Source organism: Natator depressus, chromosome 2 (genome assembly GCF_965152275.1).
Source record: "Natator depressus isolate rNatDep1 chromosome 2, rNatDep2.hap1, whole genome shotgun sequence".
Taxonomy (NCBI): Eukaryota; Metazoa; Chordata; order Testudines; family Cheloniidae; genus Natator; species Natator depressus.
The window spans coordinates 136,684,097-136,710,607 of NC_134235.1; the positions used below are offsets into that span (position 1 = coordinate 136,684,097).

A 26,511-nucleotide genomic window follows, 5' to 3' on the forward strand; every position below is an offset into this window, starting at 1 on the left:
AAAGTGATCTAAAAATAGTGTGAAGTCTGGACTCCCATGGTAAAGAAAATAAATTTAAGTGTAGGCCTAAGTGACAGCTAATAGCTTTGGTTAATTTTAATTCCTAAATTAGCAGATGCTTTTAAGGAGAAATGTAGGTTTTTAAAGAGGCCTACAGCTTTATGGTCAAGTTGCATCAACAAATTTGAGATGCAAAAATAAACAGATCTGTTCTGTGCTTGTTTATATGTTAATCCTTACATGCAAACATGTAACACCAGAAAAGGTGGTTCTTCAGATATTCACATTACTAAGAGGCTAACTCAGCAGTCTTTACGCAGGCAAAACTCCCACTGAAATCAAGGTACCTGATCCTGAATCAATGGGAATTTTGCCTGTGTAAGAAGGAGGATTGAGCTCTTAAAATTACATCTTGATGTTAATAAGCACACACACAAAAAGATATGTAAATCTATATTTGTATAACAGTAATAGCCCTTTTTGACAGTAGGGAAGTAGGTGAAATAGGGAATACTTGTGATATATACTATGTATTATATTTTATTCAGTCCACACATATTTATAAGTAACTTTATGCTATGTTATTTTTTTATTAGATGTCATTGTAGAATTTACTTTGAAATTGATTAAAATATAAATTTTCAGTGCATTCACAAATATAGTGCCTAATTCTTCCAAAAGTCATAAGGAGAGCAGAATTTGGCTCATAATCTCTCAGAGACAGAAAAAAATATTTTCAGGACAAAGAGGACTAGATTACATAAATGACACATTTACATTAATTTGTTTTCAGAAGACGATTTCATAGCTCAAAAGTAGGACGGATTCCAAGAGGAATATCTGAAATAAATATGTATGCAGGATATTTTGCTTCAAACATTTTAAAAAATAAGTGTGTAGATTCCAATAAGTCTAGTGACAATGAGAAACATCAGCTTAGCCCCAACTATAATTAATAGTTGTGTGCTTTGTATTAATAATGGTTGAAAAAGGAACCTGCTCAATGTAGTTTGTCCAGTATTGAATCACAGAAATGTAGGGCTAAAAGGGACCTCACGGGGTCATCCTGCCCATCCCCTCACACCAACACAGGACTAAGTCTACCTACACCATCGCCAACTGGTGTTTATCTAATATATTCTTAAAAACCTCCAGTGATGGGGATTTCACAACCTCCCTAGGTAACCTGTTCCAGTACTTAACTATGCATATAGTTAGAAAGTTTTTCCTCATATCCAACCTAAATCTCCATTGCTGTAAACTAAGCCTATTCTTGTCCTACCCTCAGTGGACATGGAGAACGATTGAGCATCATCCTCTTTATGACAACCTTTTACATATTTGAAGACTGTTACCATTTCCCCGTTGCCTTCTCTTCTATAAACTAAACATGCCCACTTCTTTCAATCTTTCAATATTTCCTCATAGATCATGTTTTCTATCATTTCTGTTTGTCTCCTCTGGATGCTCCCCAGTTTGTTCACATCTTTCTTGAAATGTGATGCCCAAAACTGGACCCAATAATCCACCTGAAAGCTCACAAGTGCCAAGTATAGCAGAAGGATTACTTCCTATTTTGCAACATAACTATACATTAATTTTGTCCTTATCGTATGGATATTAGACAAGAAGTTAATAGTTAGACAAGAAGTTAATAGTTAATAATAGTTAGAAGTTAATAGTTAGAAGTTAATAGTTAGACAAGAAGTTAATAGTGTTGCCATGCACTGTCAGACAATCGCTACATTTCAAATCAAAATTGGCAATGCTTCTGTGATGAGTAAAGCAATATACAGTATTTTTCCAACTCCACATTCTACTGCCAATCATTGCATGAATAGGAAATTTTTGAATGGAGCAGGGATAGAATATGACCTCTAAGGCATGATCCTGCAGTCTTTCCTCAGGCAAAACCTCCATTGAAATCAGTGCATGGAGTAACGACTTCAGGATGATGTGTCTGATTCATCTCTCCCCAGCACCAATTTTATGTCAAATTTGAGATCATTTGTGTTACATTGGTGTAAAACTGATGTAGCAGGGTGAAGAGTCAGGACCAAAGTCTATAGGACCCTGTCCTGTGAGAAGTTTGGTGTCTTCTGCAAGATGCACAGTGACGTCAGCTCCCTTTGATTTCAAAGGGAGTTGAGGGGTTTCAACATTTAGCAGAATCAGGTGCTTAGTTTGTACAACAAAAGCCAGCATGGTACTGAATACCTCCTGTGAACTGTTGAGCACACTCACTGCTGATGAAATGAAAGGGAACAGAGGGGACTCAAAAACCTTGCAGGATTAAACCCTCAATAAAGCTTGTAAAGTGTTTCAAGTTCCATTAGGATTAAAAACACCATATAAGTGCAGTATTCACATCATCATCAAATGCAAGATCACTGTCATGGGGTAGCATATTGGGCTTAATTCACCAATGCACTCCAGCTGCTTTGCATTGAATCAGGCTTATGATTTTTTTTCCTACCTAGGGAAGGATTGATACTTTGGAATTGTGTTAAATCTGCAGGAAACTAACTCTTGCAACAGAAACATCTCAACTAAAGGAGCCGAATCTTTAACTACCCCCATGCAAAGGAGACTAATGCTTGCAGAGATAGTAATTAATGAACAGCCTTTGGGCCTGCTTCTCCTCCATTTGAACTCGATGAGATCAGGATCAGACCTGACGTTTGTTGGATGTTTTAAATATCTGACATTCTAGTTAGTATACTTATTTGACAAGATTCTACATTCTTGGTTTCCATATACAAATTACTTCGTGGCATTTTGTTCTGAGTTTTTAATTTTGTTTTTGCTGCTGGAAGCACTAAATAGCCATGAGCCAGATTGTTCCCCCTGCTCCCTGTGTGAAAGACTCTCTCTCCCTCATGGATCTCCTTCCCCTCAACAGCAGCATGCCTCCTACTCCAGGACCCAGCGGAGAGCACTCCATAGGTTTAGGATCCTTGTCCCGGGAAGAGCCAGAAACTGGGCACACAGGGTACAGGCAGCCCCCTTGTTAAAAAAGAGTCCCCCATTTGACCCCACAGAGCTTACATGAAAAAGTAATACAGCCTGGGCCTGTCTTATCTGTTTACCTACCCCCTCCATAGCAATGGTCCCACTCTAAAAGAGGTCCTAGGAGCAGCTACAGTCAGGGGTTGTCCTTGGCAGCACAATGCCATTGGTATCATACTTCCACCAGCATGGATAGATCTGGATTCTGGGAGACACCTCCAATTGTGTAATGGTCCTTGTGGTTTATTTACTGAGGGACAAACCCTGAGTTCTCACCTCCAAGGGAAACTCCACAAGGCAGTCCTCATGGAGCTTTTCTTCTTTCTTAGTCCGCTGCTGCAAGTTTTACAGCAGAAGGCAACAATCCAGCTCCATGAACCATAGTTCATGGTATTAGAAATATAGTATGCAGTATGACAGAGCCCACATGCACATTTGGTAGATCTAATATTCTGAATAAAGAAAGGAAATTACCTTAAGCACAGGGTCTTCTTAATTTAGGAAGAAAACTATATAACCCCCTAATTTTTAAAGGATTTTTAAAGGATATTGTAAAAATGGCATGTTTTATAGGCTTTATGATTATTTCAATAACTCAGGGTTATTCTAGCAAATAATCAGGGTACTAGCTTTAATTAGCAAGAAGCAAACATATATGGTTAGCATGAGTGAGTAAATTCATATCCGTGTATTCAGTATACACGTCTTTGAAGGTGACACTGCTAAAGAACTGCTCTCACAGAGGAAATGTTTTTTTCTACAAATTTAATTTATCACTTGCAATGGAGCAGTCTGTCAGGAAAATCACTTACCTGGGGGTATGTCATCCTGCAAATCTCCTGTGGTTAGGAGGTCTGTGTTGTAGCAGGCCTCCTGCCTGCTCCATTTCATTGTAAGCATTTATTTTCTCTGCTGTATTTTTCTATTTTCTGTTATTTAAGCTCTTCATAAGAAATAGTTTTTTAGCTCTTCAGTTCTGAGCCCCCATGTTACTCTCTGCACATGTGCACAGAACGGGGTTTACACTCAGCCATCTGGGTTTGGGGCAAACATCTGGGGGCGGGGGTGAGCTGTTGACTCCGTATTATGTTTGCTGACTGATTCCACAGAAGTTAATCTCTGGGGACTTTGATTATTTTGATTAGGTGTTTGGGAACAAGCAGGCTGGCTGGTTTCTGCCAGATTCTTTCCCCAAAAACCTATGAGGGAAGCTAAAGCTGGTTCCTGCAATTTTTTGCTACTTTCTCCTACATATTATGCACCTCTGGAGAGGGTAATCCAGGAGAAGCCATAGATTAGAGGAGATAAGAATTTGGGGGTTTAGCCAGCAGGGGACCTACATGTGGATGCCTGCCTCTGGAGATTTCCTAGAGCCATGTTGATCTCAGAGGATCCACAGATTTAGGGGGTGGAATTACTGTTCTCTTCCATGGGGGCCAACCCCATTCCCACAGAAGTACTCAAAGGGAATTCTATGAGTCCCTACTCACGGAAATTCAATCCCTATGAAGGCTACTCCCAAGTAGGAAAGCATCAAACGCTCAGTTTAAAAGAGCAATAACTTACTATAGATTGTGAGGGAATGGGCTTAGACAGATGTTCAGAGGAAGTGTTTCTCTTGGGGCTATCAAAGCGAAGACGTGGCCACCTGCCAGCCTGAAGGTGCAGAGATGGTACTCTGAAAAGGCAGGTTGTGTCACAGCATATAAACCAGTAGGACTTTTTGATCTCTTGGACTCCAGTCCCCTGAGGAGACTGCAGTAGAACTGCCATAAATAGCTCCATGTTCCAATATAAGGTCCTGGGGTCTGTCTCTCACGGGTTCTCCCCCATCATCAGCTACCACTGAACTGAGAAACCACTTAGGAGAGCTGAAGCTGCCCTTCATACACGAGGGTGAGGATCCTCTCAGGCCATAGACCATACAGGTATTTAAACCATTTAAATATCCGTAACTTCATCACACAGTTTTCTGCCTTACCAGTAGGAGCACAGTGTCCATTTCAACACCATACAATGTCCTCTCAAGATACAGCTACTGATTTGCCTTTTAACATAGGTACCTGGAAATTATCAGCCCCAAGGCCCCACAAACTGCAGTGGATAAGGGGTAGGGTAAGTGTGTTGAAGTTGGGGTTAGATTCGCTGACAGGGACAGCTGTAGTGATAATTTGTCCTTCTCCTACGACTTTCCATCCAAGGATCTCAAAACCCTTTACAAACATTAATGAATTAAGCCTCACAACAACCTCTGCAGGGCGGGGTACTAATACCCATACTTCGTGGTGATTAGCGGCCACATTGATAGGCACCTTAAAAAGTAGCTGAGAGACTAGAGGATGAATCTGTAGAATAGAGGATATGTACATACCTCTCAATCTCCCAAGCTGTCAGTGTGAGAGGCCCCTTTTCTAATAAATGTAAAATGGCACTCTGACCTTCCCGTGCCCTTATTTCAGGCATGGTAGTGGAGAGCAGTTGAGCAGAGGGGTATGTGTATTTAAGAATCTTTGCTAACTTTTGGTTTCTAAGTTGAAGAAAAAAGGAAGAACAGAAACATTTGCTTTACCAATATCTGTCAATTGTCAGATCATGCGTAAAGTTAAGAAATCACTAAGATGAGTTGACATTTTTTCTTTTGTGTTTTTCTTCTATTCTTTCGTCCCTATTTTCTCTATTCTCTCCTTCTCCCAAACTTAAAATTGTTACTTCAGGTTTTCCCTGGGCCTCATAACCTAACCCAGGGATTCTTCCTATTAAAGTATAAATTATTTTAATTTATATACCACAGTAAAGCAATATAAAACTGGGATATGTACTCTGTGCACTGTTATTTTGCTACCATAGATAGATTAATCATGCTAACTGCTCCATGCACAATTTCCATTGTGACTAATTAAGAAATGTATGATCACTGTAACATGGCCGTTAAGGGTTTTATCATTCTTAGGAGGATTGGTTTTAGAACACACTATGCCTGTAATGGAATTTGCTTTTATCAGCTAACTCATTTTCATCAATTCACAGTGATTTTTAAATCAATTTTTATTAAGGAAATTGATCATGAGACTTGCATTTTAATATTTTTTTAATCTTCAGATTGGAAGCCTTTACACATTTTTATGTATATTTCTAAACAGCAGAAGAATTGCTTTATCTCTTATCATTACGTTACACTGGATGGGTGCAGGTGCATTCAAAATAATCAGTCTCTCAGACCACAATATGGGGCCAAATTCAAACCTGGTGAAAGCCAGTGCAACTTCATTGACTGTAGCAGTGTTGCACCTGCTTACACTAGATTCGGAATTTGACACACTCAGTTAATAAACTAGTAGTAGTGTTCTATATAATGTCGAAGCACAAATGAAGAAGAAAAGGATAAATATAAAGTACAAATAAGAAAATACTGACAGCTTCACAGACCGTCAATACATCAGATGCAAACTGATGTCTGTTTGGAAAGGAACACAGCTACACCCACTCTCCTGCCAGAATCTTGCATTTATTGGACTACAGTTCCAAAGCAAAGTGTAGCACAAAAACTAGGTCTTTATGGGTCCTACCCACTGAAATCAATATATCTCTAAGCCTATGGAGGTTCTCCCACGAATAAATAACATTTTTATTGCTTCATTATGGTTTATTTTTGAACTGTCTTCAGTCAGGCTTTTAACAGACATTTTCCTATCTCGTTTTAAAGGGTGCAAAAAAAAGAAAAAAAACCTAAAATAATACTTAGCATTTATAGTTCTTTTCATTATCAAAGCACTTTACAAATATTAATAAATTAATCACAAAAATAATTAAATGCATAAGATTCCCAAAATTTAACCTGCAAAAAATAAAAGTACACACTGTAGAGCCTGCAGTGATTAAACTGAAGAATCACTTCCCTGTGCAAAAACCTTTTACCCTGGGCTAATAGGAAGATGCAAAGAAAGATAACCATACAACTTGAAAGAAAGGAAGAAATGCGTTGGCCAGCCAGGAAAGAGCTAAGTAATTGCATGTACATACACACTATTTACATAAATAAAAAGGTTAGCTAATAACTCCTTCCCTTAAGTTTTTCAATCCATGTTTGTAAGGAGAATGGAAAATATATATTTAAACTGACAAGATAAAGGAAAAAGGAGTTCCCATTCTCTCATTATTAGGGGAACTATTTTCAAAGAACCCTGTAAAACCACACACAATTAAACCTCAATAAGGTCTAGTTTAAACAAAGTCTAGAGCAGTTGACTCCCTTGGTGTTGGTCCTTCCTTTTTCAAGTGTCATTCTCTAGCTAACATCATACCAAAGGAATGGCAGGACTTCATAACAGACATCTACCAACTCTGAGATACTAAAAGTAAAATCTACAGTTGGGTTTCTGTCTCTGTGTCTTGGCTCCCATTTCCTGGAGCTGTCTTGATGTAGTCAATTCAGTGTATTGCCTACACCAGAGGTCTCAAAGTCCAGGCCCGCGGGCCATCTGCGACCCGAGAACCTCCCCACTGCAGCCCACGGAGGAGAGACGCACGCAGACAGGCCACTGGCAATGTCGGCTGCAGGCACTGCCCCCCGCAGCTCCCATTGGCTGCGGGAGAGGGACAGAGATGCCATCACTAGTTGCTGGGCAGAGTCAGCCATGGAAGCAGCATCATTAGTTGCCGGGCAGAGTCAGCCATGGAGGCGGTGTCACGTTTTTCCAAAATGAAAATAAACAAGTCAAAAGACCGAACAAGACTATCTGATGCCCACATTGTTGCAATCCTGACGGTTTCAACTGAGACCAAACATCAACAAACTGACAGAACTGAAGTGTTGCCAGGTGTCTGGCAAACACTAAAAACTCTCTAACAGGCGAAGAATTGTATAAAGTTGTATGACAGTTTTATTATTTCTAAGAAATATGAAATAAAAAATACAATAGAAAAGTTTTCTTTTCTGAACATCATCTTCAGTGACATTATTGACCCACTGGGAGGATTTGAGGACTGGCACTGGCCTACACTATAAATGCAAACATAGCAGAGTAAATGAAACAGCAAATCTTAATTGTCAGTTTATGTGTTTTATCTCTATTTCAGTGATAGCTATAAAATGGATATTATTTACATATCATGTGTTTCATGCTGCTGCATTAAACTGCCTGGGCTTAATCATATGCAAAAATATATTTACACATGACTCCTCATTTGAGCAATGAGACACAGCAGTGTGTGCATTCATAGGTCATTAATTCATGGTACATATGCATTATGAGGTATCATTGCAAAGGTCTACAACTACCAACCACTGGCCCAGGAAAGTACCCCTTTTTGTAGCTTATACTGCTGTTAGTTTATATGAAAGGATGATGAAAGACCACATCATCAGGGATACGTTCAAATTATGACATGATTTTGTTCAAAATGGCAGAAAAGGCTGTATCTATACTGAATAGTCCTATGAAATCAACATATTTCCATGGTTAAGAAGTCTCAATAGCTGTGAAGGAGAACACCTCTGAGTTTGCCTTTCAGCTCCCCATTTCCTTCTATTGGTAGCACTTGTTGTTGAATGGACAAAGTTCACATGCCTACTGAGACCAGCTGTGTTGCCACAAGCTACCAGCGCTGGTTATTCTACCCGCTCTTGCTCTGAGAAAGACTGGAACTCCTCATGGACCAGCGTTCATCAGACCATGACAGCTAGGTTATCCTTCTCTGGTAGGAGTTAGCATATTTACCATTCCCCCAACCACTGTGGGGTGGAAAGATTATCTCCATTCCCAGATAGCCCGCCCTGAAGGCTCTTTGGACTGCTACTGTCAGCCACTCACCAATAAGTAGCCTAAACGTTGCAATCCTGCTATGGGAGAGGCTGTTGGGATTAAAAATGGATGATGTAAACTCCTAGAATGGACGTCAGAGATACAAAGCAAGAGAATACTGCAGTACAAGGGCAATACATTTTAGGAAAACAAATGTTTAAGAAATTTCAGTTCTAGGGTCTGCAGTCCTTACTTAGGCAAAACTCTCCTTGACTTCAGTACGGGACTAGGGATTATCACAGTACACGTGCTAACAGATAGGTGGATGTGGAGGGACTGGACAGACGTGAATGAGGTAAGAAGGGGATTTCAGGTCAACTGAGATGTAGGCTGAACATAGGTCAAGTAAGTGTGATGAGAGAGTAGGAGACAGGTTATAGGGAAGTCCATGCAGACATCAGGTAAACAGGAGAGTGCAAGGGAACATGAAAACTCATTAGCTGAGAAGCAAGGGAGAAAGAGAGAGAGAGAGAGAGAGAATTGGAGGACAGACATCAGTCAGTTAATGGAGATGGCCAAGGGAGTAACATCACAGGGTGAGTGAGGAGGAGGGTGAATGATTGGCTGGAGGCAGGCAGGAAACTTGAATAGGAGGACTTTAGTTGGGAGTAGGGGAGCTGTAAAAGGCAGGTGGGGGGGAGATATGCAACAGAGTAAAGCAAATATAGAGGATTATGGACCCTATGAGGAAGCAGTTTGCTCAAAGTCTTTGTTTACATAGATACCCTTACATGGCATGTTGGGGTGCAACCATTAAAATGCTTTTTGCTCATCTGTCTTTGACCCCCTTCTACGTGGTCCCATCATATCAACTGCTATTAAGCCCTGCTCTCTTTGTTAGGGTTGTTCCCTTTGTAGTTCTTCATGCTGCCCTCATGCCACATCTCCTTTCAGTACAATACACCTGTATAACTAGTGTGTTTAATCTTTTTTTAGAAAAATTAAAAGCCTGTAGGTTGGCTACTCCGTTATACCCTCAATTCCCTGACAAACAACTCTCAATTGATATTCCTTGCACAGATATGAACTTTTCACCCACTTTAATCACTCTGTGAAAGCTTGAGACACATTTTCCCGAAACTAGCAAAGATGTCTGTTTGTACTCCCTAGGTGGCTCTACCGACTGTACCACATACGACTGCATTTATTATGATCAAAAGGTACAAATCAGTGAATGGTACATAATGTACAATAGTATCAGTGAAAGCATTGTTCCTTCTCTTCTATGGACCATGCTGAATACCATTCTCATATCTTGAAACCCTTTCTGATTGCCATCAGAAGTAAGTGCTGGAAAAGCATCTTTAAAGGCAAGTGATCCTGCTCATCTAACTTCTGAGGGAAGAAGAGAAACCCAGACCTCTCCCTGGCTCTTTATTGAGTCTCATAAATTTCTGACACATTAAAGATGGCGATTCTGTTTTTTAAGTGCAAAAAGCTTGTGTCTGTCTTTCTGTCTTCCCATTAACCTCCTTAGTCCAAAAAGTTTCAAATAAGCTTCAGATAAACATACAGCAGAGCCATATTCTGCAGTACTCCTGGCTCAAAGCAACTGCAAAGCCATTTTAATTGGCAGGTTCAGCTGGAATGAAGCAGCCAGGGCACATCATTGATTCTGACCCACAAACTTTGGGGAACTTACTCAAACCAAACTGAGTGACTGACCTTTCTGAAGTTCACCCATCACTCAGTTTGAATGGATTCACTTAAACAATCTCTCTGGGAAATTATTAAACTGTGCTCATTACTTTGTCAGTGACAACTGTAATGCTGTATTTTGCTAATGTTGGATAGAGAAATGTGTTTAATTTGCATGTGCTCTAAGATGCTAGGGATCAAACAAATATTTGTGCACAAGATACTTATAGCATATGCAAGGACAATATACTATGTGAATTAGAAATGGTTTTATAGTCAGCTACATTTCTTTTAATGAGCAGCTAGAGACATGCTGGTAATGCTTTTACACTTTCTTATAATATCTTTAAGGGGCTTGGTGCAGGTTTGCAATTAACAAAATGAAAGTCAGTCATGACGCTGCCTAGACACAAGCCATCTACACTACCCTTTATTATAACTGAGAGACCAAAACCATTGTTAAATTGTCATTAAGTTTGAAAAGGCATGTTAATAATTTAGCCTTATAATATAATATAGTTATCAACTATTAAAAGCCATTAACCATTAACTATTAAAATTCACGCATACGTGCCCTTCTTCATTACTGCAGGCTTTTCCATTCATCCTTTGAGAAATACAGTCTGGCCCCCTTAAGTCCATTCATTAATCTATGTGGCATACTACATTTTGCATTCTTCCTTTAAGATCTGCTCTGCCAAACGATCTCACCTATAAATTCAGTTTTCCTTTAGAAATGTTTGGTGCTTACTTCCATAGTGCCCTCTTTGCATGTGAAGATGTCCTTAAAAAAATTTGCAAAGCCACTACATTATTCTCTTTTAAATCACACGGGACTCACCTCTGCTGTGATGCCTACAAAATATTAGCTAAGCAGTTTGTGAACAGAGACTGCTGTTTGCTACACTAAACATAATCATTTCCCTGTTTCCTTTTCCTCCCTGATCAGTTTGTTGCATCCAACTGTTTTCTCTCATTGTATGTTGAGATTGTTAACTCTTGGGAATAGGGTCTGTTTTTGCATGTGTCTACAGTACCTAGCACAATGAGGGCCTGATTGGCACTACTATAGCGATACAAATAATAAATAAAAATAATATCCAGAAACAGAAATTACATATAATGACCTACTTACCAAATGTTTTCTGTGGTAATTCTGTGACAATTATACTATCATGGAAAAACTGTGAGGGTAAAAATTACAGTTTAGGAGACCATCCGTTTATTATGCTGACATTTGAGATCAAAAGTCACTTCTTTGAATTAAATAGATTGTTTTAGCATATTTCCTAAATTATTATTAAAAATAATAATAAAAGCTCTCCCAACAGTATTCTTCCCAGGCAGGCTGTGAAATGTTGCTGTGGAATGATCTTACTGGCAGGGATAATGAGAAATACATACAAATATCCCCAGTGTAGGACCAAGAGGTAGAAGCAGCCTAGAGGGAAAAATTCACATATTTCTAATACCAGAATATATACTGGCTCCAGGGTAGGATTTTCTTTTAGCATCGCAATAATATACCGAAGCAGCTTTGCCACCAATATTATTATCTCCCTGCAGGACAAGGATGCCCGCATAGCTTTGAGAGACATAATGCTAATATATTGCTTCCATCAGAGTAAGATCTACCTCCTAGGCAGGATTCGTAGTTTTCTAATTACTTAGCCTTATACCCAGAGTAAAATCGATATCTCTTTGAGGACTCCGATGTTTTCAGTGAGTTAATTTTGCCCTCCTTGTTGCCCCAAAGCAGGAATCTCACCACTGACATTTGATAGCAATACCACTGTGGCAGGGTCATTTTTCAGAGATGGGTCTTCCATGCCTCACAAACAAGTAGCTCTGGACCAAATTAAGGTCAGTGGAGTTATAACAGCAGAGAAATTGTCTCTCGGAAGCTGTAGGGCAATATTTCCGTAGGTAAAAACTAATTTGTGATCATTTTCTTCATATTAAATCTACTGGAGGAATAGATTTTCTCTGCAGTATTATTTTACTCTGAAGGCAAGTTCTGTCTCAGGATAACTATAAATTAGTGTCACCTTCGGGGGGGAAAAATCCTGATTTAGAGAAGGCAGAAGGCTAAAGCATTAGAGAGACCCTGTCTTGGAAAGTACTGTAAATCCTAATCTGGAATGTAGCTGTCTTTTTGTAACTTTTACTGGAAAATACAGCAAGTTTTATTATTGCAAAGACAGAACTGCATTGTACAAATGCTAGACTGAACCTAGCTTAGACATAAAATGAAATCACTTTGGTGATGGAAATCTTACCTTGGAAGAGTAACTTCATAATTTGTAGTGCCAGGAAAATCCTGCCCTAGAAACAGCTGCTTTGTTATGATTCTACCCCAAAGTTACGTCTATTTAATTTCTCCCTCTTTTCCTTTATGAATAAACCTTGGCAAATAAAAAAGGGTTTTTTTGTTGTCATGCTGACTGCCATATTCAATCAAATTATGTAAATCCTCTTAAAATGTATCAAATCAGTTGTGGGTCTTACAACATTTAATGTTAGAAAAAAATCAATTTATTTGTAGATCAAAGTGGTTCTGTACAAACCCTGCTGGAATTAACAATGATATTTATTTTTAGTATCTTTCTCACACAAATGATCATATCCTCAGTGCCCTCTTCTCCTCTCCCTGCTTAAGCTCAGTGAGACTTCCCCAGAGTTACATATTGTATCTGCCACAAGCCCAATTCCCCAGTCTTCCTGCTGGTAGTGCTAGATAAAATATTGCTGACACCTGAAGTCAGGTGTTTCATGATACATTTCTATCTGCTTTCAGGAAAGACTCACAATATTGGAAAAAAATGTCAGTGCAAATGTTCCACAATTAAAATTCAAAAGTCAAGAACTGCAAAAGTTAAGGATCAAAATTTGCTGTCATTTATGACAGTGTAAATCTGGAGTAACATCATAAGCATCAGTGGCATTATTTGAGATTTGTGTCAGTGTAAATAAAAGCAGAATTAAAAATATATCCAGTGATAAAGAATCTGATTCTCCTCTCACTTACATCACTGTAAATCATCAGTAGCATAATTGAAGTCATTGGAGGTACACTGGTGTAAAACTGGTGTAATTGAAGGAGAATTCAGCCTATAAACCATAGTAACATATTCATTAACAAGAAAAACAGAAATAGAAAACACTAAATGTGTGCAACGCAATCCAGTGACTGTGGCAATAAGGAGCTTCACTTTTGCATAATATAATTTACTTCCTTTTTTACTGTGAAGTGTTAATATTGCAGTAGTGTTGGGGAGAGATTCGGTGCAAAACCATTTTGTTTGTAAAGCACTTTAGAAGCCGTGGAGATACAAATGTAATATAAATGTAAGCTGGTTATTGTAGATGAGAGGTGTTCCCTGACCCATTTTGTATCTCAGAGACATGTAATGGATTTTTGCCTCTTCATTACAGTTTTTCCACAACCAGCTCATGTGATCTAAATTAATTAATTTGGATTAATTCACACTAGTAATTTTTATACATAGATATATTTGTTCTTCTCCCGTATCTTCTTTTAAAATAGCTAATAAATTATCTGAACAATAAAAATGTAGGGAACATTGTGTTACAGTATGACTTGTAACAGCCATGCTTGTTAACACTAGGACCTCTCAAATGAGGAATTCAGTAATTTTCTGTTTTACAAAATCTGGACTGTTGTTCTTCCGACGTGAGTTGCTAGTTCAAAATAATGTTACTTTACAAAATGAATCAATTCTTTAATATTTAAATCAGATTTGGCCTGTCCAACTAGCATGTAAAAAAATATTTTATTCATACAACTGACTGAAATAGCCTTATTTAAAAAGTGAAATGAAACAGAGCCAAATTCTACATTAAAATGCATGCAATTCCCATTGATGCTGATGGAAACTGCATACACATATTCAAGGGCTGAATTTGTTCTATGGTATCATTGTGCTATGAAGCCACGCAAACTCAAGAGTTGGACGTGAATTAAATATTTCCTGAATTATGCATAATTACACTGAAATGAGCTATCTCATCCAGTCAGAAGGCAGGGATGCTGTACCACATCTAATGTATAACTCTATACTGTTCCCCACCCCCCACCTCCCAGTTCTGTAATTTTCCGCTCACTGATCGATTCTGTATGTCTGATACTGATTTGAACCTCTCTTGCTTATTTTATCAACTATGTGCAGAATAGAAGTACCAGAACAGCTAACTAGTGAACTGGACATTGTTCTGGATCCAGTCTCATATCTGGAATGTTCATGATTAATTATAAGTCGTAGTATCAACTTGATTGTATTTATATTTGTTTTCTGCTGCGTAACCATGGTACCGTTCTGATATGCAGGCATCCAACGAAACCTATATATGCATACATTTATGTTCTCTTGTGGTGCAGTGATCCTTGTATTCCTGGCCAATTCCATAGAAAAACTTGCTCAGGAGCAGTCATGGTATATTTTCATACTCAGAATTAAGGACTGTGGTCACTAGCTGCCAAAGAGAGGGCAGCTTTAACATACAGTGCCAAAAAGGAGCTGAAATCCATGATCTGAAAGAAAGGGGAGCATAAATATCCCTCTCTTGTTTAGGTTGAGCAGTTGCTATAGGTAAAAAAAGGAGCTTTGTCATGCCCTGGATGGTTGGTACAGGGAAAGGAAGAGAGAACCTCTACCTAATCTAATTCATCCATTTTTGTGATTCTATGATCCTTATCAATGGTAGTATTAGAGGAGTGACGACTGAAACAAATGGCATAAATAAACAGCCTTTTACAAATCTATTTTGACAGGCAAGCATGATCTACCATATTCTATGACTGTAATATTCAAGTGACTATAGCAGATATGCAACTATTAATTGGCTTGTGTTAAAAGGCATAAATGAATGTAATAAATGTTTTTGTTATTGAAACACTTATTACTGGCTACAACTACATATTAATATTTGCATCTATATGGCTGTTCTTTGGCAGATACTATTATAGGTACGTAGGGGAAAAAGAATTGCACAGAATTCATATGACCACTTATGTACTGCATCTGACATTTAAATGAAAAATCTAATGTGTATTACAGTGATGAAATATTAGCTGCACAGAAACAAAAGCATTTGAAGTCAAATGTTAACTTCTAAATTGCAACACACTGATAATAAAACAATTGCACACATTTTAGTGTGTTATGCTTCCATTACAAGGAACTTTGTTGCGTGAGTTTCTGGATCTGACATTGTCACAAAATTAATTTGGTATACAATGATTTTACTGTGACAGTACATGGATTTTGGTGTGTATTGTATTATTAATGCATTGTTCCAAATGATTGGATAGATATTCGCCATTGCAGATAGCATTGTAAAAAAATAACAATTTATGATGGAAAATCTGACATAAGGACACTCAAAGGGCCAGTCTTCTGCTTCTTTTGCCTTTCAGATTCAGACACCAAGAGTTTTGTTTGTAACTTCAGGAGTAAGCTTTTTAACAAGCACTTACTATATGCCATCTTATCAGGGCTTGTAATATCTGATTGAGAAGATCTCTCATTACATTTCAGGCCAGAAAGTAATATGGATTACTTCCAGTTACTTGTCCTGACAATCGGGTCATTCTCATCTTGAGAGCGAGTGATGGTGCTGAGCTGATTATTTCACCCAAGATCCTGATCCAGCGCCACTGAAGTTGATGGGAATGTGTTCATTGACTTCACTGAGAGTTGCATGTGGGCCCTAGTCTCTTCACTGTTCAACTTGTCTTCATCTTAGATAAGCGGCTATATTAAACTTGTCCCTCTGGAACAGGGCCAAGGCGGTTTGATGTGGCAGTGTGGGGAAGTTCTGCTGCCTGTGTTGTACGTGTCCAGGAGTTAGGTGTAAAATTTCCGTCTCCAGGACTGCTGGCGTGGTATCTTTCCCACTCGCTACATTCGTACAAGCAACTCTTAAAAGATTTCTATATGTATTTAAATATGAAAAAAATTATAATGGAGAATCACAATGACTATGTCTTCCTTGTGTCTAACATACAAATTCCTCTACAAAAATGCACTGCTCAGTTTGATAGAAGATTTAAGTTATAAATGTTGAGTAAGATAATCCTTTGCTAGATATCAGACTGCAACACAGTGCAGAGAAACCTCACCTCCGAATCACTAATATTCATACAACTCAAACTACATAGAAATAACAATAGCTTTTTAAAGCATATTATAAAGTACAATAACATCATTACACCCAGTTAATGTATAGTGAAGCCTGCTACTCATTCACAAAGAACGCCAATTTGGATGGCTTTAGTACCTTTATACTATCCCTATCAACTGCTACACAGTGATGATTTTATTAGTAGTGATGCATCATCCCAGCCAGTTTGCCTTGGGCTCACTTAAATGGTGTTGCTATAATGGGGTAAGGAAGATATGGACTGGCCAGCTTCTGCTGGGCTCTCAAATCTTTGATTTACACTTTCATACGTACTTAGCTTTACTGTACCTGTCTCCTTTGCACAAAGACAGGATATAACTCACACCCTGAAGCTCTCACTGATATTACCAGGGACTATTAGTAGAGGTCCTAATGGGCAAAATGCTGCTTAAACATATGTTTGTATAAATACGTCTAATGACAAGATGATACTGACAGCAAATTATAGACCTGAAATTATGAAAATGGCACTAACACTGCCTTGTGTATTTTCCCTGTATCTCCCCCATCATTCTTCCTTTAAAGTTCCTCAACATTCTCCCTTCATTTTCTTTCCAAAAAGGCAAGTATGCCATGCGGGACCTGGTCCACCGACTTCCAGGAGGTAACAACAGCAACAGCTCAGCAAGCAAGGCCATGTCGGATGACACCGTTACTGCCATTTGCTGCACTCTGCATGAAGTCATCACTAAAAACATGGAGAATGCCAAGGCCTTACGGGATGCAGGAGGCATTGAGAAGCTGGTTGGCATTTCCAAGAGTAAAGGAGACAAGTATGTTTTGTAAATCACCTCGCACCTTTTGTAACATCTTTAATAGGTGTAATTAGTACTAAATGGGTTTGTCTTGTCTGGTGAAATCATTAGCTTCGTTATTAAGTTTAATCATAAATCACTTGTGTTAGTAACCGTGTCAGATGTTGGAAGGGAGATAGGAAACAAGTAACCCAGTATCAAAGTCCCTGCCAGGGCTCATTTTTGGCCTGCTTTCAGTGGCAATGTGCAGCATCATGAATAATAATTATTTATAATAATGACTGGCATGAAACATTTTATCAACATCAGGCGGTAGCCTGAGACATTAGGCCCCTGTGTAATGGGCGATGTGCCATGGGAATAACCAGGAGGACACTGCAAAAGGATTTATGCCTCACAAAGGTACTATTCTTCTCCTACTCCCACTTGCTTTGGGAATGCCAGAAGTAAGTAACTTCACCACTGTGCATGCTGCAGCTTATTCCCCACCATACAACAGTTATTCTGGCTGGCAAGTGGGGGATGGGGCCACAGCTCTTTCCACTCCCTCACCCCTGTTCCCACTCCCTAGTTTGTTAAGAAGTATCAGGCCTTCTGTCTGCTACATTAAATGGCACCGATACATGTAGGAGAAGACTCACACCTAACTATGATGCTCTTAGCAACAGATATGAATGCATCTTTTTTTTTCTGAGCCAGTGCACACTGTTGACAAAGCGATCATTGGATCCTCTCCTTTTGCTGGGAGTGGTTGCCTAGAATAGCTTGGTTACAAACAATATACATCAAACTTCCAGAGGTATGGTTGCTTTGCCTTCTGTGGGACCATGTCAGTTTGAAAAATGGAAGATTTCACTTTAATGCATAGATCCTTCTTTCAGAAGGGGGATATGTTATCAGCACAGAGGCAGCTGCAGCCTCGTGGCTCTAATGTGGCTCCTCACAGCCAGTCTTCAGCCTGAAAGAGGAATCTGCCCACTCAACCTGGTACTGGAGCAGTGTGCTGGGCTAGGCAATTAATGCATAGCTGACACAATTCAATCTTATTCCCTTTTCTTCTATTATTATTCTCTCTCCTTTCATGCTTCTCACCCAGTACACTCTCATTATTATAACTCTGTCAGGAATTGATAAGAGTAGCAGCATTACTAATTGTGGTGATTCCAGTTGTGGGAACTGCCCTTGTACTGCTGACTCGCCTTAGTAATAAAACATATTACAATTTTTATTATAAATAAATTACATATTAAACTAAATTAATTGTTGTTACTAGATCAAATTAACTGCTGGCATAAGCAGGTGCATCTCCATTTTTCTTCAGTAGAATGTGCCCACTGACACCACCGGGGAATTTGACTCCAAGTTTATCCTTCTACATTAATAAAACTTAAGAAAATCTACAAAAACTGTGTATTTGTCCACCTGTATACTACTCCACTAGAGATCATTATTACCTAGTGACATTGGGGCTAGAGTTTTCAAAACAGCCTAAGAGAATTAGCCACCCAACTCCCATTGATTTAAATGGGATTTGGGTCTCCTGTTAGGGTCTTGAAAATGTCAGCCTTACAGCATATGGTGAGCCAAATATAACCCCTAACTGCAAATCCAGTGAACCTAACCTTTTGAAAGCCATATATTTCTAATAGTCTAGGACATGTCAGCTAATATATGTTTTCAGAATGCCCAAATAATAATTGTAGTGCCCTCTATAAAGTGTTTTAGACCTACTGATGAAAAGCATTGTATAAGAGCTAGATATGATTATTTTTATTGATTTTGTCGTTGTAGAACAAGAAAATCTATCAGCACATGATACCAGCTCCTCACCTAAAACAGGAGTTTATACTCACCTTTCAGAGACATGAGACTTTTTTCCCATTCCTTCTATCTTTTTCATTTCTTTCATGGAGGTTCCATTATTTCAAATAATAATTGTAGAAAGACTATCTTGCCAACCTGTTACTTAAATTAGTGAAGTTGCACAGTTTGACAGAATGCAACATTGTGTTAAATTATAAAGTATGAAATCTGTTAATAAGACCAACTGTTACTAGCCTCAGAAGAACCATTTATTGTTGCTTCTAGTATAATCACTATCATATTAAAAAAAATCAATATGCACTGTGTCTGCTTCCAACAGAAGTCACGAAAGCTTTAATCCAGTGGATCAAAAACTCTGTTTCATGAGAAGGCAAGTCAAAAACTCTTTAACCCTAAAAGTTGTCACAATCGAATTTATAGAGACAAGGTAGATGAGGTAATATATTTTAATGGACCAACTTCTGCTGGTGAGAGAGACAAGCTTTCAGACTTACACAGAGCTTTTCTTCAGGTCTGGAGACAGTACTTGGTCCAATAAAAGATATCTCATCCACCTTGTCTCTTCAATGTACTGGGGCCAACACAACTACAGCAACACTACCTATAATAGGATTTATAGAGATTTTAATGGGTAGATTTCAATTTGTCATCTGTTACACTATTCTATTCCCTTCATCCAGATGCTCTTCAAAGAACTGGAACCCACAAGATTGCACTATACTGGACTGATGGGGAATTTTTGCCATAGTCAGTGTACTTCAATATAAAACTTAAATATTAATGCATCTTACATTGTATGCAGCATGTGGTCCTCCAAATATGGAGCCAGAGTGCACCTGGCTCCTTTGTGGGTCCACAACTGAAGTAGAGGACATGAAGGTCCTTCCCTTTTCCTCTCATCCCATGCTTCCTGCACAGGGGTAGGACACAATCACAGTAGTGCAAGGACTATCTGCTCTAATCTCTGTAAAGAGCCCACAGCCCTAGTCCTCTCTTCTCTACAGTTGTGTAGCAGAATTGGCATCCATGGGATCAGATTGGCCAAATTCAGTGGATCTCACTGCTCTTGGCCTCCCCTTAGTATTAACAGCATGACTGGCACTGTTACCACACTGGTCATTCCCTACTCCCCGTACCCCACTAGCAGCTAAAGATGGGTAAATAATGAAAACAGTGATGTGTGAAAGTGTTCATCAAATCCCTATCAACTCATGAACTAATCACCCAGTTCTATTTGCAGGACGAATAGTAGAGATGGGAAGAATCAACAAATAATTTACTAGGAAAATATTGTGGAAAACAACTGAATAAATTATGTGATTAACATTATCTTACCAGCTCTGCTGGCAATGCAATTGTGACCCTTCTCATGTGTGTCGCAAAGTGAATAGTGGCAGTTACCCCTACCCACACTGGAACCAGATGAGTGATACATGCTGCCAACACCAGCACCACGTGCTTCTTTTTCGCCACGAGTTGTGCCCTTTTCACAGGGAAACACCAAGCACAAGTGTGACTGTTCCCCAACTTCTTCAGGCAGGCTCTAATCCCTTGTAATTTTTTCTTGGAGCTCTGCTGCTTTATGTTTGCTGAGGGGATGAGGTTAGTCACAAGATGTGGACTTTCTGCATCGTCACATATTTATCCTATGTTGTCCTCCCTGGCCCGTCTCATTGGGTTTAAGACATCTGCTCTCTCTTGTACTGCCTAAACAAAAGGGAACATTTGGCTCTAATTCTCTGAAATAATTATTCAGATCTCCTGGGGAAAGACTCCAGAAGGAGGAGTCCATGTGAAGTTATTTTTGTCTTTTTATATAGGTTTAGAGTGCAGTCATTAATTGGTTACTGTTGTCAGTGTTTCAGAACATAAGTTCAAATTTGGGTTCCGGATGAATTTTATTTAGTCACAAAGCATTGATCATTCTGTGTATTTATGATCTATTATATTTCTGTGTTCTGCCCCCAACCCCTCCCATCTTAAAACAGTGCTCATCACCTGGCTAGTTCCTCTGTTTCCTCTGACCATCTAGCAGAAGGCACTGGTGCAGTGAGTACTCACTCATCTGTTCCTTGAAGTGCTTAAAGTCTACCAGCCCAGGAGAAAGAAACCAAAGCCCTGTACTCTTGTCTTTCATGACACTGCCCACAGGGCTGCAGCCAAGCCATCTCCCTAGAAACAATTTGTCCAAGTTTTGCCCTCTGCAGCTTTCTCTCTCTCTACCTTCCCCACTACCCACACTATCAGTTAGCCAGTTCAGCAGTTACTCTCCATCTTGACAGAATTCTCTTGTTCTCATGTTCCCAGTGTGAACCCTTGCTTCTCATTCACTGTACAGCACAAGTGTGTATTGGTTTTGTTCCTCTTCCGACACTTAGTAATATGAACATGAAGAGTGTGTTTGTCAGTCAATAAAATGTTACTATCCAAACTACTTGAATGTAAAGCTCTTAGAGTATACTGGTGAATAGCAGAATTCCACTTGAGAGTTTCAATCCTTTGTAATTGACTCACAAATCATCATTAATTGAGCCTGGGATTTAACAGTCTCTCTCTCTCTCTTTTTTTTAATGTAATAGGCACTCACCAAAAGTGGTGAAAGCAGCATCTCAGGTCCTAAATAGCATGTGGCAGTACAGAGACCTGAGAAGTCTCTACAAGAAGGTAAGATTTTCTTCAGATTTTAGATCTTCAGTACAGTTACCCACTTTGGGGGCTGAAGGAACATGAGCCCAAAATACTTTATTTGATCTGTTAATGGGCTCAAACTTTGAAGTCTGAATCCCAACCGCCCAAAGTTTAGGAGGTTCAGATCTGGTGTTTTTTCAAGTTCCCATGTCTAATTTTAACTCCTTAAATAGAAATGGCCCATAAAGCACGTATTTTTTTGTTTGTTATTGTTTGGGGGAGTTTTTTTTTTTAAATAAATTTTAGTTCTTATTAAAAGTGCTGGAGTTGACAGTCCTGGAGAGTGAAGTCCTCTGTTCACAGAACCAGTACAGCATGGTCAGCAGTGGTGCAAGCTGCCTCTCCTCAGCCTTTCCTATCAGTGCATCTCAATCCTATCCTGGAGAGACAACCATCGGGGTGAGTGTGAGAGTCCCACCTAATTCAATTCCTGGCCTCTCTGCTGAGCCCACCAATGCCAGTTCCTTCAGTGGTGATGCTTTTATGATATGGACATTGTTACCCCTGGAACTGGATAGAGACCTGTTTATTTCACGTCCATCAAATTGGCAGCTTTCATGCACTAGCAACACGAGCTTGATTCAGAGGCAATCTAGAGGTGAAAGCAGTGGCTCCCATTATCATTCTCATAAGGCTTCCAGCCTCCTCTTTTGTGTAAATTATAGTACTATTACTATGAACAACACGTTTAAAATTAACTATTTAAAAATAAGCTTCTTACATGTATAAATGATAGGTGATGGTACAGCAAGCTCCTATCAAAGAATGCTTGAAAATTGACACACATTCAAGTGTGCGTGTAAATGTGGTGTGTGTATGTGTGTACACATATATTCAGTGGCAATCTCAGACCGCTTCCTAGTACTCACAATTTCACATCACAAAAATTACCACCGCAGTTGCCTCTAATTGGCACCTTTCTTTGTAGTCTAAGCAAAGAGACCAAGCATTTAATTCCACTCCCAGTCAAGGGTGAGGCATATTAATGGTGGACTCTGAAGATGCTCACACTGCCATTGCTTGTGCTGTATTGTGTAGCTGAAAAGAGTTGAGTAATGTGAAATCTTTGCCTCAGTCTGCTCACGTTGAGTCTTGGGTTTGAAATTTTATTGTTTTGTACACCTGAGCTCCTGTTTGAGGAAGGTTGGCAAATAGGCCTTGTTTGAGAGGTGGGAGTGAACAGCAGCGAGGGTAGGGTTCCTCTGAGAAGACAGCACATCTGGGATGTGGGGAATGAAGCGATTCTCTGCATGGTGTGGAGAGATGCCCCTTTGGGGGTAAAGTTTGTTGTGCTTGCAGGGGCTGGCTAGTTTCTTAACCTTTGAACTATTTTGCAGGATTCATTTTGTTAATCCCTTCATGAGCTAAATCTGGCAGGGTAAAATGGAGGTCAGTCTCCCAGGCAGTTAATCTAATACCTTTCCCAAGCACTGAGCTAATTGAACAAAATAACTCTTTAGTCTTCTTACGTCTCTACAACCTGCTACCAAACATTGTATAATAATTTAGTACAGAAAATATCATTTCTTTTAACCAAATGCTTCTAAGAATTAACTAAAAATGTTACTGTACATAAACAGATGGGGATGTATTTTTTAATGTTTATAAAGTTAGTACACAATATAAGGAATGATTTTTATGTAGAATGAATCAAGAAAAACACTTTGCGAAAGGAGCTACTTCCTTTGCTTCCTTCACATTAGTACATTGACTACTTAGCTGAATCTTGGGCTTGCTGCCTATGGCATTTTCGTTCTTTCACAATATTTTAAAAAAAAGTTATATAAAACAAGAGCATTCCTAAGATCTCTATTACATAAACAATAATATTTGTCATGCAATATGGGTTTAAATAGTCAATACAATTACTTTCTCCCACTAAAGCATCTGTATTGGCAATAATGAATGAATACAGCTTCAGCTGGCTGTGCAATATGGTCAGCACTTTGTGCTTTCACACACTGGCAGGGATTTTTCCCACACTGCAGCTAAATCCAATTGTGCAGGTGTCTGAAATTCATTAGTATGCCCTAAAAATATCTATCTCATTATTCTCAAGTAATCACTAGCATATAAGAGAGGCAGGAATAGAAGCATGATTCTGTTTTATGACTTGGGCCAGTTACAAGCCTAACATTAACTTTAAGGAAATGCAGCAGTATTTGTCCTGGTGCTTGAGGGACAGTATGTCCAAAGTTTGATATAGTTTTAGAGCAGCACTTGTTGACACTATACTAAACAGGGGAAAGAATAACATGAATAGATGTATGATCGTTTGCATTACTGAAGTAACCAGAATATTGATTTGTCACTGTTGTTGGTATAAAAGTAGCCAATATATTTGGCCCACAGATTTGTTCATGTTGGGAAAAAACGTGAAAGCTTATTACATTTTTGTAGTTCTGCTTAGCACTATGGGCTTTATTCACTACCTATGGCAGAACCCAAACTGCAAGTGCCCAGTGACAGAAAGTCCAGCCAGCAGTGGAGAGCATAATGTTACAAGCTGCCCATAACTTCCACTCTGCTGGGGAGCCAGGAGCCAGCCAGTGCTACCCAAGAAGTGTGTAGGGCTGGCTCAGGAAGGTGCACAGCAAGGGCATGCAGGAGATGTACTGATCCAGTGTCTCTCTCAGGCAGCCTCTACCAGTGAGGCTTCTAGACTCCTGGCTCTAAACTGAAGCTCCTTCCAGCTAGTGGAAGCCTGATATTGTCACTTGCCTCCTCCGTAGCACAGCTTCTTCTAACATATGTGTGGGGATGTAGACTGCAGCCTCCAACAGGGCTGAAGCAAGCACTTTGGTTTTAACCAAGACTATAGTACTAATAGGTACAGAAGTAAAAACATTCCATGAGAAGGAAGGGGTGGGACAAAGAAAATTATTTAGGGGTAAAATAAGCCACAACGGAGACAGGGGGAAAGAGCACTTCTGTGAGAGAAGGCAAGGACGTTCATGCATACACAGACCCAGACTGTAACCTGTTCATGTCATTTCTTGGGGCTTTGCAGAAAAGGTAATCTAGCCCAGTGGTTCTCAAAGCCGGTCCGCCGCTTGTTCAGGGAAAGCCCCTGGTGGGCCGGGCCAATTTGTTTACCTGCCGCGTCCGCAGGTTCGGCCGATCACGGCTCCCAATGGCTGCAGTTCACCGCTCCAGGCCCATGGGGACTGCGGGAAACGGTGCGGGCCCAGGGATGTGCTGGCCGCCCTTCCCGCAGCCCCCATGGGCCTGGAGCGGTGAACCGCAGCCAGTGAACCTGCAGACACAGCAGGTAAACAAACCGGCCCAGCCCACCAGGGGCTTTCCCTGAACAAGCGGCGGACCGGCTTTGAGAACCACTGATCTAGCCCATGGACTGTGTATCCCCAGTGAGTGCAATGGAGCTCAGACAGCTAGCACCTCGTTTGTATGAGCTCTCCTTCCCATGAGCTTCTTCACAAGGGCCTGATTCAGTGCACATTGACATCAATGGAAAACACGTATTGAGTTTAATGCGCCCTTGTATCAGGCCTCAAGGCAGGATTTTTTCTTTCTGGCCTTTACTGTGGATTAGGCCAGTCTGTAGCAGAGCTGGCATCTGAGGATTTTTGGGGGGCATTTAATGTCTGGAAAGCTGGGGATGTCTTTTGTTGGATCAGGCCCATAATACGTACTTATTAGTGCTAATATAGGAAGAGCTTCACCTTGCATGGAATTGTCTGGATTTTCTTCTCAAATAGCCTTTGGTTGTTTAAACAGAACGCTAAGATAGCAAACCTGGTTGGCTCAGAGGGTGGGTAGAGAGAAATTGAGCCTCTCAGTTCAAGATGGGAGATGGTTCTCTGTTGACCTGGGCTAGATTTCAAACTTGTCACTACCTGGCAGTGGTTTGATTTTCTGTGGGAAGTTAATTGGTGGTCTCAGGCTAAAAAAACCTCTTGCATACACTACTGTCACTATTTGGCATCTCTGTGGATGGGGTATCGTGCTGTGGGAAATAAAACCAGGTGCGCACTCAGAATACTAGCTTGTGCACAGCACTAGCGGAGTCTGTAACAGTTTGTGCACTACACTGACTGATTCTAACCACTGTGCTGGCTTCTCCGCTCAACAGCAGCTGTATGGTAACTTTAAAGGGACACAGCAGAATGGTTAGCAGGCTTACCAGGACAGCCCAGAATGGAAAGGGTACGAAGAGTCAATTTCAAGTCAGAGTTCAGACACGTGGTTGGGATCCACTGTTGCCTCCCCTGATGCACTTGTAGGACTTCACTCTCCAGGGCAGTTAATCCAGCACTATATTAACGAAGCCTGACAGGAACATTTTATCCAAAATTCTCTCCAGCTGTTACAATTCAAAAAAGAGGAAGCGTCAAAACCAAGATGAAATGATGATCTTAGTCTTGGGGTGAAAGGGTTCCCTTCCTCGATGCCCTGTGTGAGAGTTCTATTCTCCCTAACATCAATGGGCAACTGCTACTGTTCTACAAAAAGCTACTACTGGGCTGTTTTGCTCCAGTTGCCTGATTCTCAGCTTCTCCTGTTGTCTCTGAATTTGATACTTCCTTAGAAAATGGGGAGCAGAGCAAGCCATCAACTGTCAGCACAAGGGA

The 26,511-nt window shown here is 39.9% G+C and overlaps 1 protein-coding gene across 10 annotated transcripts in view; it reads left to right on the plus strand.

Annotated features, from left to right (window-relative positions):
• CTNND2 (catenin delta 2) overlaps window positions 1–26,511 on the plus strand; it is a 1,172,806-nt gene that overhangs the window by 1,104,349 nt on the left and 41,946 nt on the right. For all 10 annotated transcript variants that reach the window (XM_074945030.1, XM_074945027.1, XM_074945025.1 and 7 more), the window contains 2 exons: window positions 17,215–17,425; window positions 21,811–21,895. In XM_074945030.1, the coding sequence (XP_074801131.1) occupies window positions 17,215–17,425; window positions 21,811–21,895 (296 nt within the window). The remainder of the gene's footprint in view (window positions 1–17,214; window positions 17,426–21,810; window positions 21,896–26,511) is intronic.